The 23,276-nt window shown below is 49.8% G+C and overlaps 3 protein-coding genes across 4 annotated transcripts in view; 1 reads left to right on the top strand and 2 right to left on the bottom strand.

Moving 5' to 3' along the window:
• The window catches only part of LOC131210577 (potassium voltage-gated channel subfamily H member 8), a 13,756-nt gene extending 6,857 nt beyond the window's left edge, over nt 1–6,899 (top strand). Inside the window, exons 9-17 of the mRNA XM_058203849.1 lie at nt 176–355; nt 1,957–2,075; nt 2,378–2,458; nt 3,885–3,980; nt 4,130–4,283; nt 4,422–4,537; nt 4,621–4,934; nt 5,295–5,517; nt 5,970–6,899. Of these exons, the coding sequence (XP_058059832.1) occupies nt 176–355; nt 1,957–2,075; nt 2,378–2,458; nt 3,885–3,980; nt 4,130–4,283; nt 4,422–4,537; nt 4,621–4,934; nt 5,295–5,517; nt 5,970–6,899 (2,213 nt within the window). The remainder of the gene's footprint in view (nt 1–175; nt 356–1,956; nt 2,076–2,377; nt 2,459–3,884; nt 3,981–4,129; nt 4,284–4,421; nt 4,538–4,620; nt 4,935–5,294; nt 5,518–5,969) is intronic.
• Nucleotides 6,900–7,136: 237 nt separating this feature from the next.
• LOC131213909 (myeloid differentiation primary response protein MyD88) lies at nt 7,137–8,830 on the bottom strand. The gene is made up of 2 exons (XM_058208138.1): nt 8,408–8,830; nt 7,137–8,343 (listed from the first exon to the last, which is right to left on the bottom strand). The coding sequence occupies exons 1-2, from the start codon at nt 8,772–8,774 to the stop codon at nt 7,358–7,360; spliced, it is 1,353 nt and encodes a 450-aa protein (XP_058064121.1). The 5' UTR covers nt 8,775–8,830; the 3' UTR covers nt 7,137–7,357.
• A 6,874-nt stretch (nt 8,831–15,704) lies between these two features.
• On the bottom strand, nt 15,705–20,582 carry LOC131215334 (uncharacterized). Of its 2 annotated transcripts, none has more exons than XM_058209833.1 (4): nt 20,571–20,582; nt 18,557–18,653; nt 17,447–17,620; nt 15,705–17,356 (listed from the first exon to the last, which is right to left on the bottom strand). In XM_058209833.1, exons 1-4 carry the CDS (start codon nt 20,580–20,582, stop codon nt 16,296–16,298), a joined length of 1,344 nt encoding a protein of 447 aa, XP_058065816.1. In that variant the 3' UTR covers nt 15,705–16,295. The 2 variants fall into 2 exon arrangements, with proteins under 2 accessions (XP_058065816.1, XP_058065742.1); XM_058209759.1 differs by lacking the exon at nt 20,571–20,582 and adding an exon at nt 18,823–18,909.
• Between the last annotated feature and the right edge of the window lie 2,694 nt (nt 20,583–23,276).

The raw sequence follows: 23,276 nt of genomic DNA, 5'->3' as shown, positions 1-23,276 counted from the left end.
GGCTTGGGGCACGGACCGGGTGAAACATAGCACAGAGATAGACACCGGTAGAGCCCGTCGGTTCATCAACCACAAATTTGTTACGAAATGGTTTCGGGTTTTTCGGTCGCCCATCCTCGCATATCCTCGTGCCTCGCTACCCGGTCCCCGGCTTATGCTATCGTTTCTTCCACAGGTTGGATCCACACGCTGGCGGAGCGACTTAAAATTCCCGTATCTAACGTGACGCACGGTGAGGCATACATAACGGCATTATATTTCACCTTCACCAGCCTTACTTCCGTGGGCTTCGGCAACGTCTCGGCGACGACACTGAGTGAGAAAATTTTCAGCATCATCATGATGCTCATCGGAGGTAAGTTGCCAGTCCGGAACGGGAAGTCCGCGCGAATCGCAACCGTTGCAAGGACCGGGAGAATCCGAGTGAAGGGATACTATTTAACGGCGCCCTATTGAAAAACCCTGTCTACCCTCGGCGAGGGGCTGTGGCCCGGGGGTCGAACTGAATGTTTCCTATTACACGCCACTATTGTGGCTGACGGCAAGTAAGCTGACTTAATAGGTTACTCGGTAAGCCTGGTGTTTGCAATTACCCAACTCAGCTTGGGATTTGTTTCCTGAAGAAAAAAACCGACAGAATTGCAATATAAGAAAGTCTCGCAAGAACACCCTTTGATTGGGGTCCTAATTTGATACGTTTCGATACGAATCTACTCATGGTCAGGACATGTACGACCCCACGACTCTAGCCGATGCACAGCATACGAACGACCCTGATCGCGTGCGGAGTGATTTGTGTCAGTCACAAGAACCGGATCGGCACGATAAGAGATCCCTGAACACAGATCTACTGTGACAGTACTCTGGAACAGAAGTCATTAAGAAACGCAAAGCAAATAACAAAAGCCAGCGTACAGCGAGTTGTGAAAAGGAAAACCGGAAACCGGGGTCCTGGGTCCTGGGTTTTGGGCACCGCTTCCTTCGTAATGGTTTTCATTTTCTGTTTTGTACAGCCTAGCGCTGCCCATATCCTGATTAATGCCATTTCTTACCAAGACTCACGACGAGTCGGCCTCACGGCCCTAAACCTCCAACGGCCCCGGTGCAGACGGATTGTGCGATTTCGACAGCAACCTTCAGGATAACGAAGATGGAGCTGCCTGATAAGAGCGACTGGCGGACTGGAATAACAATAGGTGCAAATGACAGAATGTTGGAAACGCGCCCGGAATAACATTTCATCGGGCGAATGTGGTGAGCGTAAAAAAACGCAAAATACGGTGCCCAAATGAAGCGAGCGTAGAAACCGAGAATTGGGCGAGAAAAGTGTGTGAAAGCCGAAAAAAGAAAACTTCGCTCGGGAAAATGTCCTGCCACAGGTTATACGACATGGGCCGTTTTGACTCCGCATTCGCATTCTGCGGGGGGCGCGCGGAAGATTGACGGCATCAGCGGCAGACATCGGGGGGCGCCAAAGTGCCTAAGTGACCCAAAGAGTCGGAAAGACTCTTTCGTGGGTGTTTAATATTTGGCAAACAAATACGGGCGCGAAAGAAGTCCCGCCGGGGAAGGGCAATCCTGGCGGTGAAAGGGCGTATCGTAAACCCAATCAAATATCCAACGAGTCCACGGGCAGCCCCCGGTGGCCTAATGAGATTTTGCGGGAAGAGGCCATCGTGTGAATCTGGAGCGTGGGACCTTTTTGTGTCAGTGGAAGCATTCCGCGTTCAACCGATCGTAGGTTTCAATCGATTTTCAATCTCGCCCGCTGGTACACGTGCAGACACGTAACCGCCAGATTTCCCACCGATCCGAGTCCTTAAGACATATTTTTATCCGACTCGTCTCGGGTTCTCTGCCGGTCTGCTCGGTGCGCGGTCTAATATATTTTAGTTTTTCGTTCATTTCCTCCTTGCTATTATTATACGACACAACCCTACTCGCAACTCCTTCCAGCTCTTATGCACGCCGTAGTGTTCGGAAACGTGACAGCCATAATTCAGCGAATGTATTCACGCCGTTCCCTGTACCAGAGCAAGTGGCGTGACTTGAAGGATTTCATTGCTTTGCATCAGGTAAGAGAGCTCAGCTAACGGCCCCGGCCCCGAACAGGGGTTCCCGTGGTGCGCGGCGACATGTTCTAGGACCGAGCACAAGGTTTGATCCCCGCATAGCCCACTGCCCGGGTGATTTTGGCGGGATTTCATTTAATAACGCCACCAGGCAGCCACCGTGCAGCATCTCACAAACGCCACACGATTCCCGCACGCCGCACCGATATCCTTGCACATTGTGCTGACTCTACGAACGTGTCGCTTGCGCCCGGTTTGGTGCTTTCTGGCGGGACCTACAATTGGACCTTCCTCGTTTCTTCCAGATGCCCAAAGAGCTGAAACAGCGGATGCAGGACTACTTTCAAACAATGTGGTCACTTAATCATGGAATTGATGTGTACGAGGTAGGTGCACCCGCTGGACCGCTGGTTTAACAACGTTTATATCCCTTATGCTACCATTTTGTGTTTTTTTTTTCTTCAAAATCGTAGAAACATTTTTATTATTTCGGGGGCGTTGGGAATGAAAACAGATTGCCCCATTGGCCACGGGTGGTGCACGTTTTACGGTTTATGTTTCGATATCACACCACTAATGTTTGTCAGTTGCTTCCGAGTATAATAGGCAAGGTTCAATTAGTTCCATAGACTTATCGCAGATATGTTGAGGTCGACTATCCTCAGAATTTATATTATTATTTTATATTTAATTTATTTAAATGCCTGAGTTTATCGTGCTAAGATTCTAGCTAAAGCCACGTTGGTTGGGAAGTAATAGTAATAGAAATAGTTAACATCTAAATATCTAATCGATGAGCAACATATATTGAACTGTGCGCATAATTTGTCGAAACTCCAAATAACCCCAAAACGGATTGATCTTTTTGTGTAGTTTTTGAACGGGGATAGACAGGCATTTTCTTCCCCTGCGGATTCAGTATCCATGACTAGCTCGTGGCAGCACGCAAGATTACAGCTTAGCGCCATACTGAAAGGGTCTTCACACTGGATCGTATTTATTGCATTTAGGACATGCTCAGTTGAATATCGGAAAAATAACCTTTTATCTGGGATCGAAGAGCAATTGGAAGGTGCAAAAGCGATGCTTTGAAGACATGTTGTAACGCACTCTAACACAGCGACTTTCCCCCTAAGCTCGGGTGTTTGTTAATTTGTTCACAAAACAGAGAGTTGCCAAGAACACAGGGCGGCCGGTCGTTCATAAGAATCCAAATGAACCACCTGGCGTAAGTATATTTACTTAGTACCGAGCAGCTGGAACAACAGACACCGAGCGAATGGCCCTTTCGGGATACCGACGGTCGGAATCGGATAGAATCGGAGAACAGTTATGCAACATGGAAATTGAGCTCACGCCTAACGAACGAACCGACGAACGATTTCGATTCAAAGACACAAACGGTTCCCTGAACCACAAGGAGTTGGATTGTTATCGAGTTGTGCGTTACTGCACTTCAATTTCGAATGATGAAAGTGCTTCCTCTTAAATCTTGGCTTCACTCGTACTCGGTTATTGTAGATGAGATGCATCAAATTTACTGGCAACCTATTTCGTGGCAATCACGTCCAGCACGTGAAAATAGCAAAACTTCCGACGGGTGCAATAGGTGTATGAAGCCTTGTCTTCGAGCAGGATCAATAGAATCAAAACTTTGTCGATTTAGAGCGGTTTTTGTTGCGTGCGGAAGTTTGTACCTTGGCGAGACTGCTGTTCATCTGTTACATCGCCATGAACCTTTCGACGTGTTCTGTAGATCCGTGCAGCACCTAAAGCTCCTGTTTACACTCTGTTGCTCCAAACTTTCCACAGATCCTTAAGGAGTTCCCCGAAGAGCTGCGGGGCGATATATCGATGCATCTTCACCGCGAGATTCTACAACTTCCCATTTTCGAGTCCGCATCGCAGGTAAGAGTAACTTGCGGATTGTGCAGTTCGAGCAATGTTTTCCGGGGGGTGGGCTCAGATTGCAATACCCGGCGGGCAATCTGGTGCACACGCTGAAATTAAACCATATGCTTCTCCGTTCGCCGTTCACTTGAACTCCCACTGTCCAGGGCTGCTTGAAGCTGCTGTCTCTACATATCAAAGCGAACTTTTGCGCACCGGGCGAATACCTGATCCACAAGGGCGATGCGTTGAGCTACATTTACTACATATGCAATGGCTCGATGGAGGTGATGCAGAACAACATGGTCGTGGCCATACTGGGTAGGTGGCGGTCTCCCAGCGGAGATTCTTTCCTGCCGCAGGTCCAATCTGCGTGCGTTCCTTCTTCCGCCAAAGCTAATTAGCATTCGCCAACTCTTACGCCGTACCGAACTCCGCTCTTCCCTTCCTGCTCCACAGGCAAGGGAGATCTTGTTGGTTGTGATATAAGCATACACTTGCTGCACGGCAACCAGGGCAATTCGGGCAACACCGGGTCCCAGGACACCATCGTGAAGAGCAGCGGGGACGTGAAGGTACGTGGTGCGCACGGCGCGTCCCCTCGTGGAAGCTCAGCCGGCTCATCGGGACCACCTGGGTTTCGTCCTTTCTTCGGCAGGCACTCACCTACTGCGATCTGAAAAGCATCCACCTGGGCGGGCTGGTGGAAGTGCTCCGACTGTACCCGGAGTACCAGCAGGAGTTCGCCAACGACATCCAACATGATCTCACGTACAACCTGCGCGAGGGCTACGAGGCGGAGGAGGAGACGGAAAATAATGGCCCGTGCCTGGCGCTGCCCTCCATTAGCGAGGACGACGAGAACCAGTCGGACGCCGAGACGAACTCCGCCTCGCCGATGAACACGGCACTGCAAAAGTCTCCGGCCCACAACTTGAGTGCCAGCCCGCGACACGCAAAGCTGGTGCATAGGTGAGTGTTCGGAGGGTTGGGCTGCGGTTGCGAGGAGGCGAATACCCGCGGGAAGTCACATGGTTAACCGGATTCGGGGTGCGGATTACACGCTAACCTGCGTTGGGCACGACATTTTGAACGCAGTCCGCATGAGAAGCTCCAATTAAATCAACGCAGCTCAGCAGATCACGCTCCTTTTCAAAATAGACCCAGCTAATGAAGAAGCTGTCTCCAAGCTGCCTCTTTATGTACACTCCCTGGGAGCCCATTTTTCGCCGCCGCGTCCGAAAAAAAACCATCGGCCACGATAACAGTTGAAGCGGAAAGTAATAAAATTATTAATTCATGCCATGTTTCGCCAAACAATCTCGCTCGCAGTCGGAATCGCTCGTTGGTGGCACTTCGGGAACGGGTCGAACGGCAGCGCTCGGTACAGTCGGCGGCAATCGGCCAGCAGGCGTCGGTGGACCAGACCAATTCCATCGAAGGACTCAACCTGGAGGTGACGAAGGAGAAAGAGAAGGGCCGCACGTCGGCGGAGGAGCGGTTTGACAATCCAGTTACTACCCTGCACAACGATATGGCCGCGCTCAGCATGGAGGTAAGCGGACCGCGGGAGCGGGCAAGTCTTAATCTCACGTTAACAGCGAAAGTTTTCCCTTGGCCACCATCCATTAAATTAAACCGAAATCGTTTTATTCGCGAACAGTATTCCGATTTCGCCTTGCTTCTATCCGCTAACCCTTCACAAACGAAGACGACTCACCAACGAAGCTGGATATTTTGTTTGAGTCGCTTGTTGAGTTCGAAAAAAATCGATCCCTGGAGCCGGATTACTGGACTTATGATTTCCGGTGGAATAAATTAGCAGCGTTGTTGAGTCGTAGATTATTTCCATCTGACTTGCACGATGCTGCCGGTTTTTGCTTCCTTTAGCCACTTCTTTTTCGATCGGTGGCGATTGGTTCTTAAATTACTGCAAAGAACGAAGCATCGAGAGTGCGAAATGTAAACGGATGCAGAACTTTAACGGTTTTGTTTATTTTCCGCCAGGTTCGAAACGCGATCCATGCTCTGCAGGAGATAACTTACAACACGATGAACTCCCAGTTGGACCTGGGACACTTTCAGCCGGCCCGTTCGATACCAAACCTGCAGAATGGCGTTGTTGGGATTCTGCGCGAAGGTGACAGTGGACTGTTGGCGCGAAGTAGCTCCCATCCACCGGAAATGTGGTGCCGTGAGATGAACGTGTTCGCCGAAACCGGTCTGACGAGTCCGAATGGGACCGAAATTCTCTCCGAAGCCATGTACCGCCGCAAGTCGATCTTGTCGCAAAAGTACTCGGAGGAAATATCGAGCTCAACCCAAACAGAGAACATGATCGATTTCGACACGTTGGAGAAGATTGTCCTCGCGCATCCCCATCTGGTGCTGAAGATCCTGGGCGTGGAAGCCGTGTTCGATAAGGAGAGCTGCCACCATCCGAAGTCGTATCCGCTGAACACCATATCCGAGGTGGCCAGTTCGGGCGAAACCATTTCGTCGCGAGTGCAAGAGTCCAGTCATTACAGGCCACCATCGTTTCTGAGCACCGGTAGTCTCGGTAATCAAGCGTTGTTGCCGCTCGAGCATGGGTCGGCGCCACTCTATGACCACCTGCCATTGATTGACGCTTACCACGAGAACGAGTTCAACCCGAGCACTCTGGCGAAGGACAGCAACAGTGACAACATATCTCTAGCAACACCACCTAACCCGGACGATGTGCCTAGGCTGGGTAGCAATCGGGGCAGCGTCCCGGACGCCGACTGTATTTTGATAGACGAAAATGTGAACGTACTAAAGCAATCTGCTATGAACCATATCTTCCGGAAACAGGACCGTGTACCACCGAACTACCGTTTTTCCGCCGGCGACGCTGACCACCTGGAGAAAGGGTTGAAAAATCTTACCTCTTCCCGATCCTTGGGCGGCAGTTGAATCCGTGCGGTGGACGAAAACATTCGCTTAAACAAATCAATGAATGTCATAGTGAAACAACCGTACTCTTCGGCGCAGTGATTGTGTTAAATCAATTTCAAAACTAGTGAGAATAAAATGAGACATATTTTAATGCTAGCAGACAGAAGGTAACCGTCGCCACGTGTTATCGTCTTCGACAAAGTAGAATTGTTTTGGGAATCACGGAGAGATTATTGTTGTAAAATGTTAGCCAAACTTTTATTTTGTGCGTTTCCAGTTCGTACAATACCGTACATCACCCGAAATATGTTTCTTTGTGTTTTACATAAAATTGCACTTTACCAAGGCACTGGAAGTTATCATAAGCTTATAAATTGATTCACTAAAAAGTTCGTATCCATCGGGAGCACTCCGCGATTGCGTCCTTAGGTAAGCCGTCCCGACCGTATTCAACCGCTTAGTCAACATTTGTTTAATTACGCGGTTGTAGCAATTTTATGACTCAACGATTTGTACCATTTTCTTTTAGGTTTCGAAGCCGCTTTCTCGTGCTCAGCCAACGCCACGGAAGACGAAGAACGGACTATTGACGATGGTAGTTTCTGATCTCCCTTCCTAGCACCCATCGGCGGGTTCCGTTCGCTGGCCGAACTCGGGTTGACCTCGTTTACAGCGAGCTGAGAAATACTGCGATTAAGCTTGTCCTTTCGCGGACTAAACGGCGAAAGTCGGCTCCAGATGGAATGTGATTTTTTCGTCCCAATCGTTTTCATTTCTTGTGTGGATGGCATCTTGACTATCAGAGTCGTCGGCTCTTCGTCGCTTACTTTAATGGCTGATTGTACTGAAATCGTCGGCAATGTTTTCAAGCTATTCGCATCAACTTCTGAAACCGGTTGTATCACTTCCGGTACGGTAGCTTTCGCCGGGTCGCTAATAGATTTGGCCAATTTGTCCCAGAAATCGAACAGCTTCTGTTTCCGGGTGTAATCTAGCCGGAATGTGTACTTCAAATGCTGTGGAAGCTCGCACTCTTCATAAACGCACGGAATAACTTTGCGTACTCGCTTTTCAATCTGCAATGCTTGGGCGTATGTGACGACGAACGCGTTCATGGGACTTTGTACGAATGCTTTCGAAAAAATGACCACCAACCGGCGGCAGCGTTCCGAGATGAGCCGTGTCAACAGTTCGTGCTCACAGTTGCTTCCGGCCAGTAGATCCCGATCCTTTAGACAGAGGCGCATTCCGCGCCCTTCCAGCCGCTCCACCATCTTCGAAGCGAATTCGATATCCCTGTCTGCGTAGAGGATGAAGGCATCGTACAGCTGTTTGTGATCGTACGTGTCATCCTTCGTGATTATGTCGTAGTCGTCCGCTTCCGGCTGTTCCTTTGAACCGCTTTTCATTTGTTTCGCCAGATGTTTCTGTTCTCTCAACAGAAACTGCTCGGCATCTTGCTCTGTCGGACGGATAATCAGGATTATTTGTTGACCGACGGAAGCGGCGGTTTGTCTCATACTCACCAAACAGTTTCGAAGTGTCATCCACAATATCCCATCGATCGATGCAACCAAGGACATGTTGCAAGGCGCCCAAGTGTGCCGAGCGCTTGCACTGGTCCGACTCTTTCGTCCACAAGTCCAGCAGATAACCGGTTGGGTTAGCATTCGCAGTAACAAGCGGCAGATAGCTTTTCGGAAGGCCGATCACATCAAAAGCGCCGCGCCAGTCGCGAAAGTATCCATCCTCGGAAGTAAATATGCGTCGTTGATTAAGCAACTCGGCCACTAGCTCGCGTGACCGAGGGCTTAGTGCTTCCAGCGGAATCGTCATCAGATCGATTCGGCAACCCACACTGTTTTCCATCAGCTTGGCTGGGTTATTGAGCATTTTGTACAACTCTGGATCGAACCACTGCTAAATTACACTATAACAACAAAAACACGTACGGTCGCAATTAATTACTGGCAGAAACTCCGATTTGAACAACGCCGTGTTGTTCGGCGCTTTGTTTTGTTTATGACGAAACGCTTGCTTCGACTGAACGCTTCGTTGACATCTGCGCTGTCGGACAAGCGTTTCTTCGAAAGCTCCCGGCTGAAGCTTTTGGTTTGAATTAATTCACACAAAGTGTCAAGTTTGGAATAATGGAAATAATTTTTGAAATAACGAACATTTTTTTTTTGAATAATGGAATAACTTTTGGAATAATGGAAATAATTTTTGGAACAATGGAAATAATTTTTCAACGGCTTAACAGATTGCATCCCTCGCTATTCGAAAAGTGTCTAAGATCTAAAGTCCGTTTAGACGAAATCGACACACTCGGGTGGACGCTCTCGATTATAATCCACTATACGGACCGGAAACCAAGGATTGGCCAAGGAAGCGGCTAGTCGCTGATAAAAATTGAGTTGGACATCGGCTCTTGGTGCACTACAAAAAGTCTGTGATTTGTTCTTCGCCATTTTGTTGTGTTACAGATGAGGATGTTGAGAACGCCGTTGACGAGCGTTTCCGAAAACTACTCGAAGAATTATAATTTTATTTTAAACTTCTTAAGCGATTAATTTTTATTCATTTTTAAATAATTTTTACATAATATAACAGAAATATTCTATACAAAACATTAGTTATTTTTTCTTTGTATCTTTAAATATACTGTCAAGTTCTTGCGTACTTCCCATCGGCAGCATTTTTGTAGTGCATAGTGCGTAACACTGTCGCCCACTCCATACCGCTTGCTGGAGACCCACGCCTTCACCAAAGATTAGAGTTCGATCAGTCGATCGATCGAGTACAATCACTTCCAACCAACTGCCCAACCGCCAACGTAACACCACAGCGTCCCGTGCCTGCCTCCTGACTTGCCCTGCCTGACTATCGATTTCAGTTATTCACCTCGTGAGGTTCGCTAGGCTCGGGATTCCAGTATTTTGTGCGCCCGTATTACATTCGTGCCACATTGTGTAGTAGTAGGTTAATGCTCGCCAGGATGCTTAATGATTTCGTGTAACTAGTCCACTGCGTGTTCCACCGTGAGTTTAAGCTTCGTTTCGAGTACGCTTCACGTCACCCCCCAATCGACACGCAATTCACAAAGGAATTGCTAAGGATCTGGCTCTATTGCCGATTGTTTTCTGGCTGCTAGTTTTGCACCACGCATGCCCCAATGTACTAGTTTGTGTTATGTGTATGTGTAGGTGTTTGTATTTGGAATGTATGTGTGTGTGTTCGCGCCGCAATTTATGCGTGATTGAGTTCGCGTCGTGCGATTGTGGCGCGGGCGCGAGCGTGGTTTCTTGTTTCCGTGTGCTACTTTCTGTTGCTTTGTTGAATTAGATTCAAAACCCGTTTGTTTAGCTTTCTTATTTGTTCTTCCCAATTGCTGTCAATTGTTTTTTTCCTCACTTGCTGTTCACGTGCTGTTGTCTCGCTCCATTTGAATACTTGAATAATTAGATTAATATTTCTAGGTATTAAATGAATTCGATTTTTAATTTATGTCTGTTTGTATGAGAAGGTGTAGGTGTGTCTCGGTCAGTTTCGTGACAGTAGTGCTCGGCCTCAGTGCAGATTAGCGAAAATCTCTTCCAACGTTTCGGGCGCCCGGTTCGCCTGGGCCAACGCCTCGTATCGGCCGTATTTCCGTTTACCACCTGCCGCACATGTCCTCCACGCCGCACGGGTGCACCAATCGGCCACATTATTACTTTGCTTTACACGTTTTGTTTGACTTACTCACATGTTCCGAGAAGTTTTGCTACGTCGCTCGCTCGGCATCCCCACGTGTTTGTTGTCTCTTTGCTATTTTTTGACGTTTTTTTTCTTTTATATATTTAAAAAAATATGTTACGATATCGTTTTGTATTAGAAGTTTTTTTTTTGCTATATGTCAATTACTTTTTATTCTGCATTTGAAACAGCGCCCTACTTCTGCCACTTTCTAAATTCATAAACATCTCCTTGGCACACAGTTTGGCTGCACTGGCCACTTGCTTTTGCTTGCATCGCTGAAGGATTGTCAGGCCTTCAACGTGAACGTACGTACGGCGTGTGTTCAGTGTTAACGGATACTAAATTTGCTGCCCTTTCGCCCCGCCAGTATCTGCACTGTGATGCGAGCTTGTGTTTAGGAGAGAGTCTTTCCTTCGATGCCACGTCCCTCGTCCGTGTTTCCTCGGTGTTCTGGCCAATAGTTTAACGTGAGTGGAAGGCTGTACTGTCCGGATATTCTATTGTTTGGCTCATTCTATTTGTTCACCGTTCACCGTGACTGGGTCTCTTCTGTCGCTCAGTGTGAGTAGTTTCTACCGATCCGCTTCATGCGCGTGTCTGTAGCGTGTCTTCAGTTCTTGAACGGAGCTAGGCGGATCTTGGCTGACTTTTTTTGTATTACTTTTTTTCTAGTTTATGTGTTGTTTACGCCTGCGTTTATTATTATAGTGTCGCTTTCGTAAAAGGATCTAGGGCAGTGTCAGATATAATTTAACTTGCTATATGTGTCTACAGTTTTCATCATTTTTTTTTTGGTTGCTTCCTTAGGGCTACATTTTCGACAACGCCTATGGTTGGGGATTCCAATGACAGTGTACACCACGCGATGTTTGTTTCCGTCGGTAGTGGATTGCATGTGCGCATATAAGAGCCTACGCCGCTAGTGGTTTGATATCCTTGCGCAACGTATCCGGTAGTTTGGTGCGCGCGAGACACGTGTGTTCTTTTGCCCATGGCCCATTCTAACATCGTTGCGCACTGACGATACAAGTTATATGTTTCACTCAAAATCCCTTAGACGACTTAGGTACGTTTCTTGCTTTTATTGATGTGCATTGGAATGTCATTCATTGATCAGGGAATACCTACGTTCCGTAACGATTCGACTTGCAAACCCGTTCGCGAATGTGCTTTGCTCGTTGCACTTCCTGTTTGTTTTCCCCTTCTTCCGACCGCTCTGTTGTTGTCCGCTTGTACGACAAACGCCACCAACCCACACCACGCCGTTTCGTTCACGCTTTGCTGTGCTTTACTTGAGGTGGAAAACTTATGTTAGTTTGTTTAAAAAAAGGACTAAAATACAAACGGAAAATGTACACACGTATAAAACTGTACAATCATCTTTTCTCGAGGATGCTCGTACTACATCTAACACCGACGAATGCCTCTCAAACGGAAACCAACGAAACAAACAATGGCTGGAAAAGTGGGGTACATCCTTTCCTAGTGCGGCGCTAGTAGCTTGCGTTGATACTGCTCCAGGAGTCATCCCGGAGGTCTAAGTATTGGCGGTCATCGTTGTTTTAACGTGGTTACGACGGATGCCCAACCGGATATTTTAGTAAAGAAAACGTTCGCCCATTGTTCCGTCGTCTCCATTGGTAACACTACTACATGCACTCATACCGTGATGTTCGTGTAGCTGTGTCTGTTGGCTTCTTATCTCTTTGTTTAAAATCGTTATTCCCTACATATATAATGGATCAACAAATTAACGTATCCATTAATATACTATTCCATACTCGTTTCGTCATCGCGTGATTCTTACTCGTCTGACCTCTCGTACTGGGGTTTTGATTATATTAATTTATGTGTGTCTGTGTGCGTGTTTGTGTGTATTTACTCGTTCGCCGCGTTAGGGATGTGTATCTGTTTTACTGTAATCCTTTATGTATTACTAGCCCATTCATGGAGGGGTGCACTAAATCATGCTGCTGCTGTCGCTCTGACTGGATCTTGGATACTATGTGTTTGTGAGTTTGGCCAACAGTAGTATAGAAAACAATGATCATTTACGATAGTTTTACGGGATCGTGACCAACCGATGGCAAACATAGTTTTTCGCTATATCATCATCAGCCGCTTCTATTCACTTTAAATCCCCGTAAGCATAAAGGGCCCAACGCATCAGAATGAACGACTTGACCTACTAATCTTGGCACACAGAATTTGACACACTACGGTTCGGTAATAAATTTCGATAAATGCCTACCACGCTGGCTGTAAACTGATATAAAACATTTCAACGATATGACGATCAATATAAAAGAAAGCAATGCTTTGCTCAGAGTTTGGCAGTTTTTTTGTCTGTAACAACGAAACATAACATCAAATCAGAATACTCTTCTTAAACATGTATACTTTGGCTACTGGCAGTCATTTAGATTAAAAGTATCACAATAAACGTTAAGTATCAACTCCCTCCTCTCTTCGTCCTAGTCACTGTCCTAGCCAACCAAATGGAGAAATTGACAGAATGAACAGAATGTGTTGTGTTTACTGTTGTTTGTTTAGACAGTTGGAAATGTCTTCGTTGTTGAACGTATCGTTCAAATCAAAAGGGCAGGCGGTGCACTTGCAGCAAACGAGCAGTGGACAAAAGTGAATAAATTAGTTGGCCATGGGTTCCGGGATCCCCAAAGGCTCTCTACTGTACTGACGACGCAACGTCTTGAGCAATCAATTTAAAATGTTCATGTTAGTCCAGCATTAAACGTGAAGATTGTTGAAATCATGCACGAAAACACTATGCGCGCTGTATACAAAGTATCCACAAAAGTACAAAGGTACAAAGAGTTTGCAGCCGGTTGAACCGAGAGCACTGGTCCTGGTCTAGTGATCGAGACGATCTGATCCGGGAACTACTACCGGGTGTGTTTGGTGGCAACGAACTAAACGGACCTCTTCTGCTAAGGACTTCGCACACACATACACATACAAATACACACACCCACACAAGTACAACTCCGAACACGCCCTCCACGCAGGTATATGGGCGCGGGTGTACGGTCTAATACATTGAGTTTTTTCGGCTCACTGGATTCCGATTCGAGTTCGCGTTTCACCGACATTCGATTGGAACCGACTGTGCCAGATCCTTGTTTAACAATCAAAAACCAATTCAATCGACGCTAAAATGGAAATACGAACAAAACAAAAAATCGTAGGAAAAAAGGTTCCTTAACCTTCCTTAAGAGCTTCTAGCATTTTCGTTTACGAGCCACTCCTCTCTGCCGTATTTCACCAAATCATTTAACGACCAAAATGATTATTGCATTTGTTTTTATTTCTTCGCCGATCCGGGCTTATCTTTGTTGGCGTGCGCTGCGTTCGGGATGGTCACTATCAATAATATAATATATATTATTTTCCGCTCCCGGTCACCACCCGCTTACACTACCATATACCATTAACGCATATGGTGGTGGGTGGATTTTCTTCATCTTTGTGTGTCTGTGTGATGATTTGTTTTATTTCCTAATGCGCCCGTTTTTGTGTCGGAATAGTTGCTTGAGTCTGTTTTAGTTATTAATGTTTGTTTGTTTGGCTTAAGTTCTCTTTACCAGTACGAGTAGAAGGTCCTGCGCATAGCTGCGCCGAGTGTCGGAGATTCAGGGTTACTGTCAGGGAGGGGAACTGGGTGAACAATTATCAAATTCCCATTAGATTTACGTTTGTTTTATTCTTTTTTTAACTTTTTTGTTTCGTTTTTCTTGTTTAAGTTTGGTTGTATGCCGTTTTGGTTTGTTTTGTCCTATAGAGATTACTATTGATTTTTATGCGTTATTTTCTCACTTCTTTTATGTTATCTAACCGTTTGACACATTTTCGTGTACGACGAGTGGCGACGAATGCTAATTTTGCCTGTTCGATAACAACGATTCTACCCCTCCCGGGGGGGGGCGGGTGCGCTCTGTTGCTCTGCCGATTACCGATAATTTTATCCAGCGTTCGTTTAGGTTGGTTTGTGGTGATTTGTGGGCATTAGTTTGCAACAAAGGGCGCGCGCACGGCCGTTTTCACCAAATTGGAAACTTAGTTCTCTTACTGATTTTCGTCCACTTTACCGCTTTCGTTACCCAAACGCTCTATCATTGTATTAGACACCGTGTCACCTGCGTGCCTTGAAAAAGGGGTTTACGTGTACAAATTTTAACCACATTCCAATCCCGGCAGCAAATCGCTATCCCATTTCGGATCCCTTGCTTGCCGCGTGCAACTGCGCCCGGTGTGGCAACAGTTAGTTTTTTTTTGTTTGTTTTGTTATTCTAGTGTAGCCATGGTATTTTTGGAACCTATAATTAATACCGTTTTAATAATGGCCACTCGAACGAGCGTCTACGTTGCCTATACCCGATTGGTTTTCCATTGTTTTTTTTATCGTGTTACCAGTTTTACGCGTGGCTCTTCTTCATTTAATTGCTTCGTTTATGTTTTCTTTTACTTTTCGTTATATAATCTAGCCACAGTTTTAGGTAATGTTTCGCCGTTTCGCTTATGAAATGATTACTATGGTGTGCGCTTTTTTGTTTTCTGTTGTTTTTTTTTTTCAACATTAGGTATTTATTTGGTTTTGAGATTGTGACTTTTGTTTCATGTTACGCTACTACCAACAACTACTTCTGCCGGCCGCCCCTTTTCGAATGCAGCTCCGATTCGTCCCCCGATCCAATATGTTCTGGCACCTAGTATTTGTCCATTTTCGTTTTGTTTCGTGTTCGACATTTCGATTTTACGTTGATTTCGCTTGACACCCACAAATGGCAGCATGTTTGTGTTTTGTTGTCTCTTCTTCCAACAGTTTCATCGTTCGTACTGTACCGTTTTTTTCTTCTCTTCTCTCTTTCGTATTGATTCCACGGCGAGCGTAATTTTCCGTTTAGTTCCGTTTATCAATGTGTGTTTTGGTTTTGCTTCACGCTGTCCGTTTTTGGTTTTGCGTATTCACTTTAAACATGTCTTATCAACGAGTTCTCACTCTGGCGTAACCCAGCTTCGGTTTCACTTGCTCCAAACTGGGCGAAATGGGGGTTTATGGGTCGTTTCCCGCGTTCCACTACTACAAGAGACACGCTGACATTGGTGGACGAATGGGGGGGCACCTGCTGGGCATGTGGGCGAGTTTTCAAGGACCACCAGCACACACGTGCACACACCTCCAACAAGAGCCGTTCCTTTTGTGTTTTCATACAAAATTCTACTCACTGCTGTGGCGCCCTTTCGATGGGTGATTTACGTGTGACGCGTCTGTCTGTAACGATGTAACGGGTTGGCTTTCTCCGGTCCGGTCTTCGCTTCCATGTCGGTTACAAAATGCGGTCAGTGTGCCTGCCGTCGAATCGAAACTGCTAACTGCGCCCGGGACTCACTACTACTCGATTTTTTCCCACGGACTGACTGACTGACTGACTGACGAGATCAAGTACAATCACTGTCTCACTAGGAAGTGGCGCCCCACTGTGCGGCTGAAGTTGAAGAGAAGCCCTTCGGCCCCGCCAGTCCAGGTTGCCGGGGGGGGAGGTGCTTCGGAGCTACAATCTTCCGTGGCTTAGAATAACTTAACTTACCGTGTAAGGGTCACAAGTTGGCGTCCGTCCGCTCTCTCTCTCTCTCTCTCTCTGTCCGTTCGCACCTTTATAACCGGTCCTCGTCCTCCTCCTCCGCATCCTCGCCGTTCTCCTCGTTTTCCTCCTTGTAGCCAGGATGCTCTGATATTGCGTAGTAGTTTCCATTATAAATAACACCTAATTCGCGCAACGCGTCCCCGCGTATCGTTGCCTTGATAGTCCAGTTGTAACAGTCGTCGGATTCGCTTTCGCGGTCAAGCCGCTCCACGTCCAGGATCTTCGAGCTGAGCCGCTCGAGGATGATACCGATGTCCTTGATGCTGAGGTGGCGCTTCTGGTCGACCGACAGCTGGTCGATCAGGAGCAGAAACTTCTCGGACGTTACGGTTTCGTCCTCCATGACCGTGTTCTCCGTTTCGCTCTCGCTGCTGTCCCGCTCGGGGCCGATATCGAGGAAGCGCACGTGCCCCTTCGTCGTCGACGTTCGCCTACTGTCGGACATACTGCTCGGCGGAGGCTGCGGACTGGCGGACCCGTCCTGGATGGGGGAGGTGGCCACGTTCTTGTGGACCGCAATCTTGCGGCCCTCCTCGTGCAGGGCGCAACAGTGGAAGTCACACTCGGTCGCCCCGGGGCTCCCGGCACGGGTCGGCATGTGCGCGTGGTGGGCGCACTCGGGCGTGTGCACGTGCACCGCCCCCACGGCGCTGTCGAACGAGCCGCCCTGCTTGGAGAGCCGCCGGGCCGAGTGGTAGATCTGGGACTGCGGATCATCGTGGTTGATCACGGTGATCTGCGGGCTCGGAAAGCGCGGCACCTGGCCCGCAATGGACGACTTGTCGATCGAGCTCTGCGTCGAGAGGCTCTTCTTCGAGGGCGAAAACTTGTCCCCGGTCGGCCCGTTGCTTAGCCCACCACCGACACCGCCGGTGCCCGAACCGGATCCTGGTCCGCTAGAGCTTCCCTGACCGCCTCCGCCTCCCTGGCCGCCGCCGCCTTGCCGTTGATCCCAGTGCAGCACAACAGTAACTCGACCCTTGTTATCCATAATCTTCCAAGATGGTGTTTCATCCTGCAGCTCCAACGCATGTATAGTCTCGCAAACGATCTTTGGTATCGCTGATATGGCTGTGGCCAATCACCGGTGCACCGGAAAAGAGAGACGGGAACGTTAGAAAAGGGGGGTGCATATCCACCACCGCCAACGCCACTACTTACCAGCCTTGATCACATCGACACCGGTCGGATACCAGCGCTCGCCCTGTCGGAGCAGTAGCAGTACCGTGTTGTTCGCTAACGTCCTAAAGTACTCGCCATCCTCCACCTGCGTTCCGTCACATTCCAACACTAATCGCACTGGTTCGGAGGCTGGCACTCCTAATTTATCTTTCCCTGTGCGCCACCGTCGGAAGGGAAGAAAAGAGAACAGACACAAACACACGCATTATCAACACCGTAGCCGTAGCAGCAGGAGCAGCAGATAACAGCACAGCACAGCACAGGTCGATGTCGACTACGATGCGCTTGATAGCAGGGCCTGAACCTCCGCAACGAGTCGGCAAATGGCTCCGACAATATTGATTGTCGCACTGGACCAGCCTACCAGGATCGGCCCTGCTTGGGTTCGACCGCTCGTTTCACTGGAACCACTGCCTAGGTCCGACGGCCTAGGTGTAGCAAATTGTTGTAAAAGTGGACACTGGGACACATTTCGACAGCGACCACGGAACGACCGTCAGAATAATGGTGGCGCTGCCAGGCGGAGTGTGGACAGCTCGAGGACAGCTTTTCTTTGCACCTTCATCGCGCGGAGAGACACTCGCGTCACTCTCTCGAGAGAGACACACTCACCACCAACACCTACACACGCAAACCGTCACTCATTTTTAACGCACGCTCATTTGCACTCTCTCGCACTTTGGCTCTCCCCAAACCGAGAGAGAGAGAGAGTCTATGTGTTTCGGGAGGGCGCTCTCACTCACTCACTCGCTGTGGCTGTGTGGGGAGCTTTTCTGTGGCTCCACGAACACATCGCTGCGTGGGGAACGTAATTGGCAATGGCAGTTTCGGTGTGCCCTAGTTTGGCCTACTTTCCGTTACTCGGTCACTTGCATCTTCCTCGCCAGAACACGGCGCTGCCGCTTCCCGACCTGCGACAGGGAGTGACAGGATTCTTACATATGCATCCACTCGGGGCCCGCGCTCGGACCTTACACTGCTTCGTTGCACAACACGCAGCTTTACGATAGGTTAGTGCTCCTGCTGTGGTGTGCTATGGCCGCGATCTGCTGCTGCTGCTGCTCCTGCGAGCCGTGCGTCTATGCTTACCTCTAACTATTAGTTCCTCGAAGCTACCTACTACGAGACCTTTACGGACATTGCGCCAACTGTCCCAGATTTTTAAAGGCCTCTTGCCACGAGACTCCTGCAAAAATCGGGGGGGAAAAGAGCAAACGAAAGGGCATCAGTATTTTGCCATCACACTAGTATGCCAGTGCCAGTTGGTCTTGGTTGGTCTTCGATTCCTTTTCTTGGTTTGTTCAGGGGACGGACAACGGGACACCCCCTGTCGGGTGGTGGGCGGAATCACGTACCACTGACATTCCTTGGCGAAAGTTCAAACAGTTGCAGCCCCAAATAGGTTTCGAAACGCCCAATGTACACAGCGCTGCAGACCACATCTTCGGACCACATCCACATCCGGGGTCACACAATCGTTGGCAGGCAGGCAGGGATTTGGATTTTGTTTGCTGACTACGGCGCTGCTCAGCACAGCGCAAACAGCAGCAACTAATTATTATGCGGAACGTGCGCCACCATCATCAACTGCTGCCGCTGACCTCGCACACTGGGACACTGGTCTGCAGGATCGGATAACCCACTGGATGGCCACATGCCTCACGAGTCACACAGGTCCTGGATCCTGGCTACACCCCGATTTAACCTGTTACTTGCGAACTGCCCCTTTCGCGGTGTGCTGCGGAGGTCCCAACCAGGGTCCAGGCTTGACACTGCTGACTCGGTGCTGACGGCTACCACACTGTTTGTGCAAAGCACGGCCAACTCCTCTGGCTTCGCCTGTCTCGCTCTGGAGCAAGCAGGTCGTGTCGCTGTCGACCCGAACCCCGAACGAGCCCGACGACGACGACGACGACGACGACGACGACGGCGAGTCCTGCCGAGGGAACGGGCGGCGGCGTATGTACTTCACCACGCAGGGCGACTCAGAGCACGCTACTACTACACACCACCCGGACCCGGACTCTCGGTTGTCCTATATTTTCGCCACGGGTTTCATCGGGCGCCCTCCATTTACTCGCGCATTGTCTCGCAGCTTGCAGCGCCCTGTTTTTTTCTGTTTGCTCCTGCATCCCAAGACTGGGTTCTTCTAGTATTCACTGTCCTAGCCTGGCAGCCTGGCAGGTGATTGCCTAACTTCCTTCACGGCCTGGCCACTTGACGCGACCTTCCTACGGTCCAGGGATCAGGGATGCGAATAACCACAAAACAACGTGACCTATCGGCCATCAGCTAGCGCTGTCGATGGACCGGATTTCACCGTACTAAGTCAATGGCCACTCGACTCTCGACCAGTGGCCTCCCTATCCCGTCAGCAATCTGACCGAGCTGTCTCTCGATCAGGACGCGCGGTCTGACAGAGTGCCACGGTGACCACAGGATACGCGGCTCGCTGACACAAAGTGCACTGCCCTCATGACCGAAACCGTTAGAACCGAGCGTCGTCGGTCGTGTAACCTCGTTTCGGACACCAAGTAGCGCGCTGCTGGCACAGTGCAATAAATTTACAACCCCCCACCCCCCCAACCCCCTATATATACACCCCTGCGGAGGCCACTGCCCCACTGTACTCCTTTGCTCCGACTCCGATTTGCTCCATCTCTATATACGCGATACGGTCCAGCGATCCAGGAGCGGACCGGACAGGACTTCTCTCCGGAATGGCCACCTCTCCGGATTTCCCAGGATCTCCGCTTGCGGTGAGCGGTGAGTGCCCCGCCTTTGGGTGTGCGTGTCAGGCTCTATCACCGACAGTTCACCGACTACCACGTTTTCACTCCCACACGCACACCCACGCACACACCCACGCACGTGCAACAAAAAAGGCTCATGGTGAGCCGGAGTTCGCGGCTTTCGGGGGGTGGCTCTAGGATCGGTCGGGTCTAAAGTCTAAAGACCCCCACAGTACGGTAACGCAAGGATCACTGACTCGCGCCTGAGCCCCATCGCCACACCGTGTCCTGTCAGCGAGAGGGAGCTCTGGGCGGATCATGTGTTGTTTTAGGGGGGCGGGAGGATGTTTAGGGATGTCCCCGAGACCTACCTCTCTTGCCATTACGACATGCCTCAGGTGAACGAACTAGGGGGCACTGGTCCGAGCCCCCTCGCTGCATCAACACAGGCTGGTGGTAAACACGACATCTATCGGCTCCGACCACTCCCGTCCGCCGGCCCGTCGGGGAATCACAGCGACCGAACGGTGACGACACCCTGTGCACCTCTCCGCTCCATGGCGCGGGGGCGGTCGCTGTCCGTCCGTCCGTCCGTTCGCGGATCTCCTAGAACCTCCTACGTTCCCGAAGCGGCTGCTGCCGTCCCATCGCCGCAGCCGCACCGCGCACTGTTCCAATAGCGATCGATCGAACTCCGGAGCTTCGAATATCCTCTCTCGCTCGCTCTCTGTCCCACTTCCGCCTCGTGCCAACACGGGGCTCTAGGCCGCACTCCGCCGCGTGTGCATGCGTGTGCGTGTGTGTGTGTGGTGTGCGCTGTGTGTGTGTGCGTGAGGCACTGGAAGGCAGTTCACTTCATCGCTTTTCACTTGGCTCCGAGCGCGCCGGCGCACTGAGTGCCGTGAGTTTTCCTTTCCATCCGACGACGACGGCGATGGCGACGGCGACGGTGGTGGTGGTGGTGGCCACGGACCAAGAGCACCCCACACCCCGCACCACCAGCACACGGCACGGCCCCCCGAGAGGCCACCTCCAGCAGCAACGCCTTTCGCCGCAACTCACAGCGGCAGCATTCGCACTAGGATCCCGTGCCACGGCCGCGTCACTAACTCCCCACAGCCCACAGCCCTCCCACGGTCACTGGTGCCCCGCGTCCCCCCTAATCACTCAACACACAATCATGCAACCAGCCGCGCGTCTATTCTCGCCGCGTAATCGGGAAACTGCGGACACTCCGGTGGATCCGGCCGATTTCCATCCGGGAAGTTCCGGATCGCGGCCGGGGTAGGCGGTGGCCGTCTCGGTCTCGGGGGCAAACGGGGGCGTACGGTGCCTCACTCCTCGGGTCGGGTGTGCTCCGTTTCCGCTGACGATCCGCTCGGTCCGGCAGACCGGAGGCCGTGACTTTTTCCTGCTGGAAAACGGTTCTCTGTCGCACACCACACTCTACCACACTGTTCTCTCTCGCTCTCTCTCTCCTACCCGTGGGCCGGATCCGTGGTGGCCAAAGCGCCCCCGTCTCGTATCCTGTCGACGCACTCCCTAGGCAGCGAGCGACGGCGACCCCGATTTCGCGACGATGATGACGCCCAACAGCGATGTGGCGAAAAAACGGGTGTTCCGCGCGGTCCCGGGGTCCTTCCACGGTGGTTCCTTCCAACGCCTACCGCGTAACGCGAATCGAATCGAAGCCTCGGGCCTCGGTCTCCGGCTGGGTGGGGGGACAGCACACACACTCGGGCGCTCGGGGGAACAACGCGCCGCTGCTGCTGCGTACACCGATCGGTCACTCTGTGGGGCGACTTGCTCCTCGTTCGCAACTCATTCGATTACGGAGGGCGTTTGACACTGGCACACCCCGTGGGGGTGCGGCAGGGCAGGAAGTCCCTGCGGGGACACGGTGGCGGGTGGGAATTGCGGCGAGATGGGCGAAATGGGAAAGGCCGCTTCGAAACGTCCCTCGCTGTTGAGTTGAGCTTTTCGCCGGCCATGCGCTCGTTGCGTGCTCTCTCTCTCTCTCCGGCCGGAAGGCCATGGTTTTGTGAATTGGCAGATTCGAATTTGAGGTGCCCGTTTATCAAGTTAAACGCCAAACATTGCACAGTGTTCAAGTAAAAACTGCTTGCTCACTGGTTGTGTCTTAAAGTTAGATTTGGTTAGTCTAAAACGTGAGATTTGGACTGTTAAAAAAAACAAATGTTTATAACATTGAAATGAAAATTCTATTTTACTCAAAGTAGGCGCCATTGCTAGATATACATTTCTCCTATCTCTCTGGTAAATCGTGGATTCGCAGACGAAAGAATTCTTCGACTTTTTAAGTAATCTAATTACTCATCCAATTTCGACTTCCTCGTAGCAAAACGAAGGGCTGCTCAGCCAATTCGTGTCCCATCGATGAAAATGAATGAAACTCGGAAAGAGACAAGTCTGGTAGATAACGCGGGGATGGATAGCAGCTCTCATCCAAATGATTTGATAGTATCCTGAAACATTGTGGCATGGAGACGCCAGGTTGTTTATGCCATTGTGCCCCACCAGGCGTCTCCATCCGGAATACTAGAAACTGTTCAAATTGATCATTTGTTGTCAGTAGCGATCTGAATTATTGTTTTCATCAGGTTTTAGGAGCTTGTGAAGCGTCACATTCTATTATACAAAAAAGGAGATATAACAACACTTGAAAATTACCGTCCCATCTGTCTTTTATCAACGCTCCACAAGCTACTGAGGAAAGTCATTATGAAAAGGATCACGAATAAATTAGACTTCCACCAACCCGTCGAACAAGCCGGATTCAGATCCGGTGTTAGTACGAATGACCATCTACAAGTAATACGAACTTCGATTGAGAAGTTTAAAGAGTACAGGATATCTTCATTGATTTCGAAAAGGCGTTTGATTCGGTCGAAATCTAGCCAATATTAGAGTTATTGGACGAATGCAGAGTGGACTCGAGGTATTCCAACTTAATCCGATACGTGTATGAAAACGATACGGCGTGCATAAAACTACATGAGAACACGGACAAATTCAAAATGGGACGAGTGTTCTCATGTAGTTCAAAATGCTGCAAC

Source organism: Anopheles bellator, chromosome 1 (assembly GCF_943735745.2).
Source record: "Anopheles bellator chromosome 1, idAnoBellAS_SP24_06.2, whole genome shotgun sequence".
NCBI classification, from domain to species: Eukaryota; Metazoa; Arthropoda; class Insecta; order Diptera; family Culicidae; genus Anopheles; species Anopheles bellator.
Note: the sequence above shows the minus strand (reverse complement) of the source record. Positions and strands in the feature narration are given on the sequence as shown.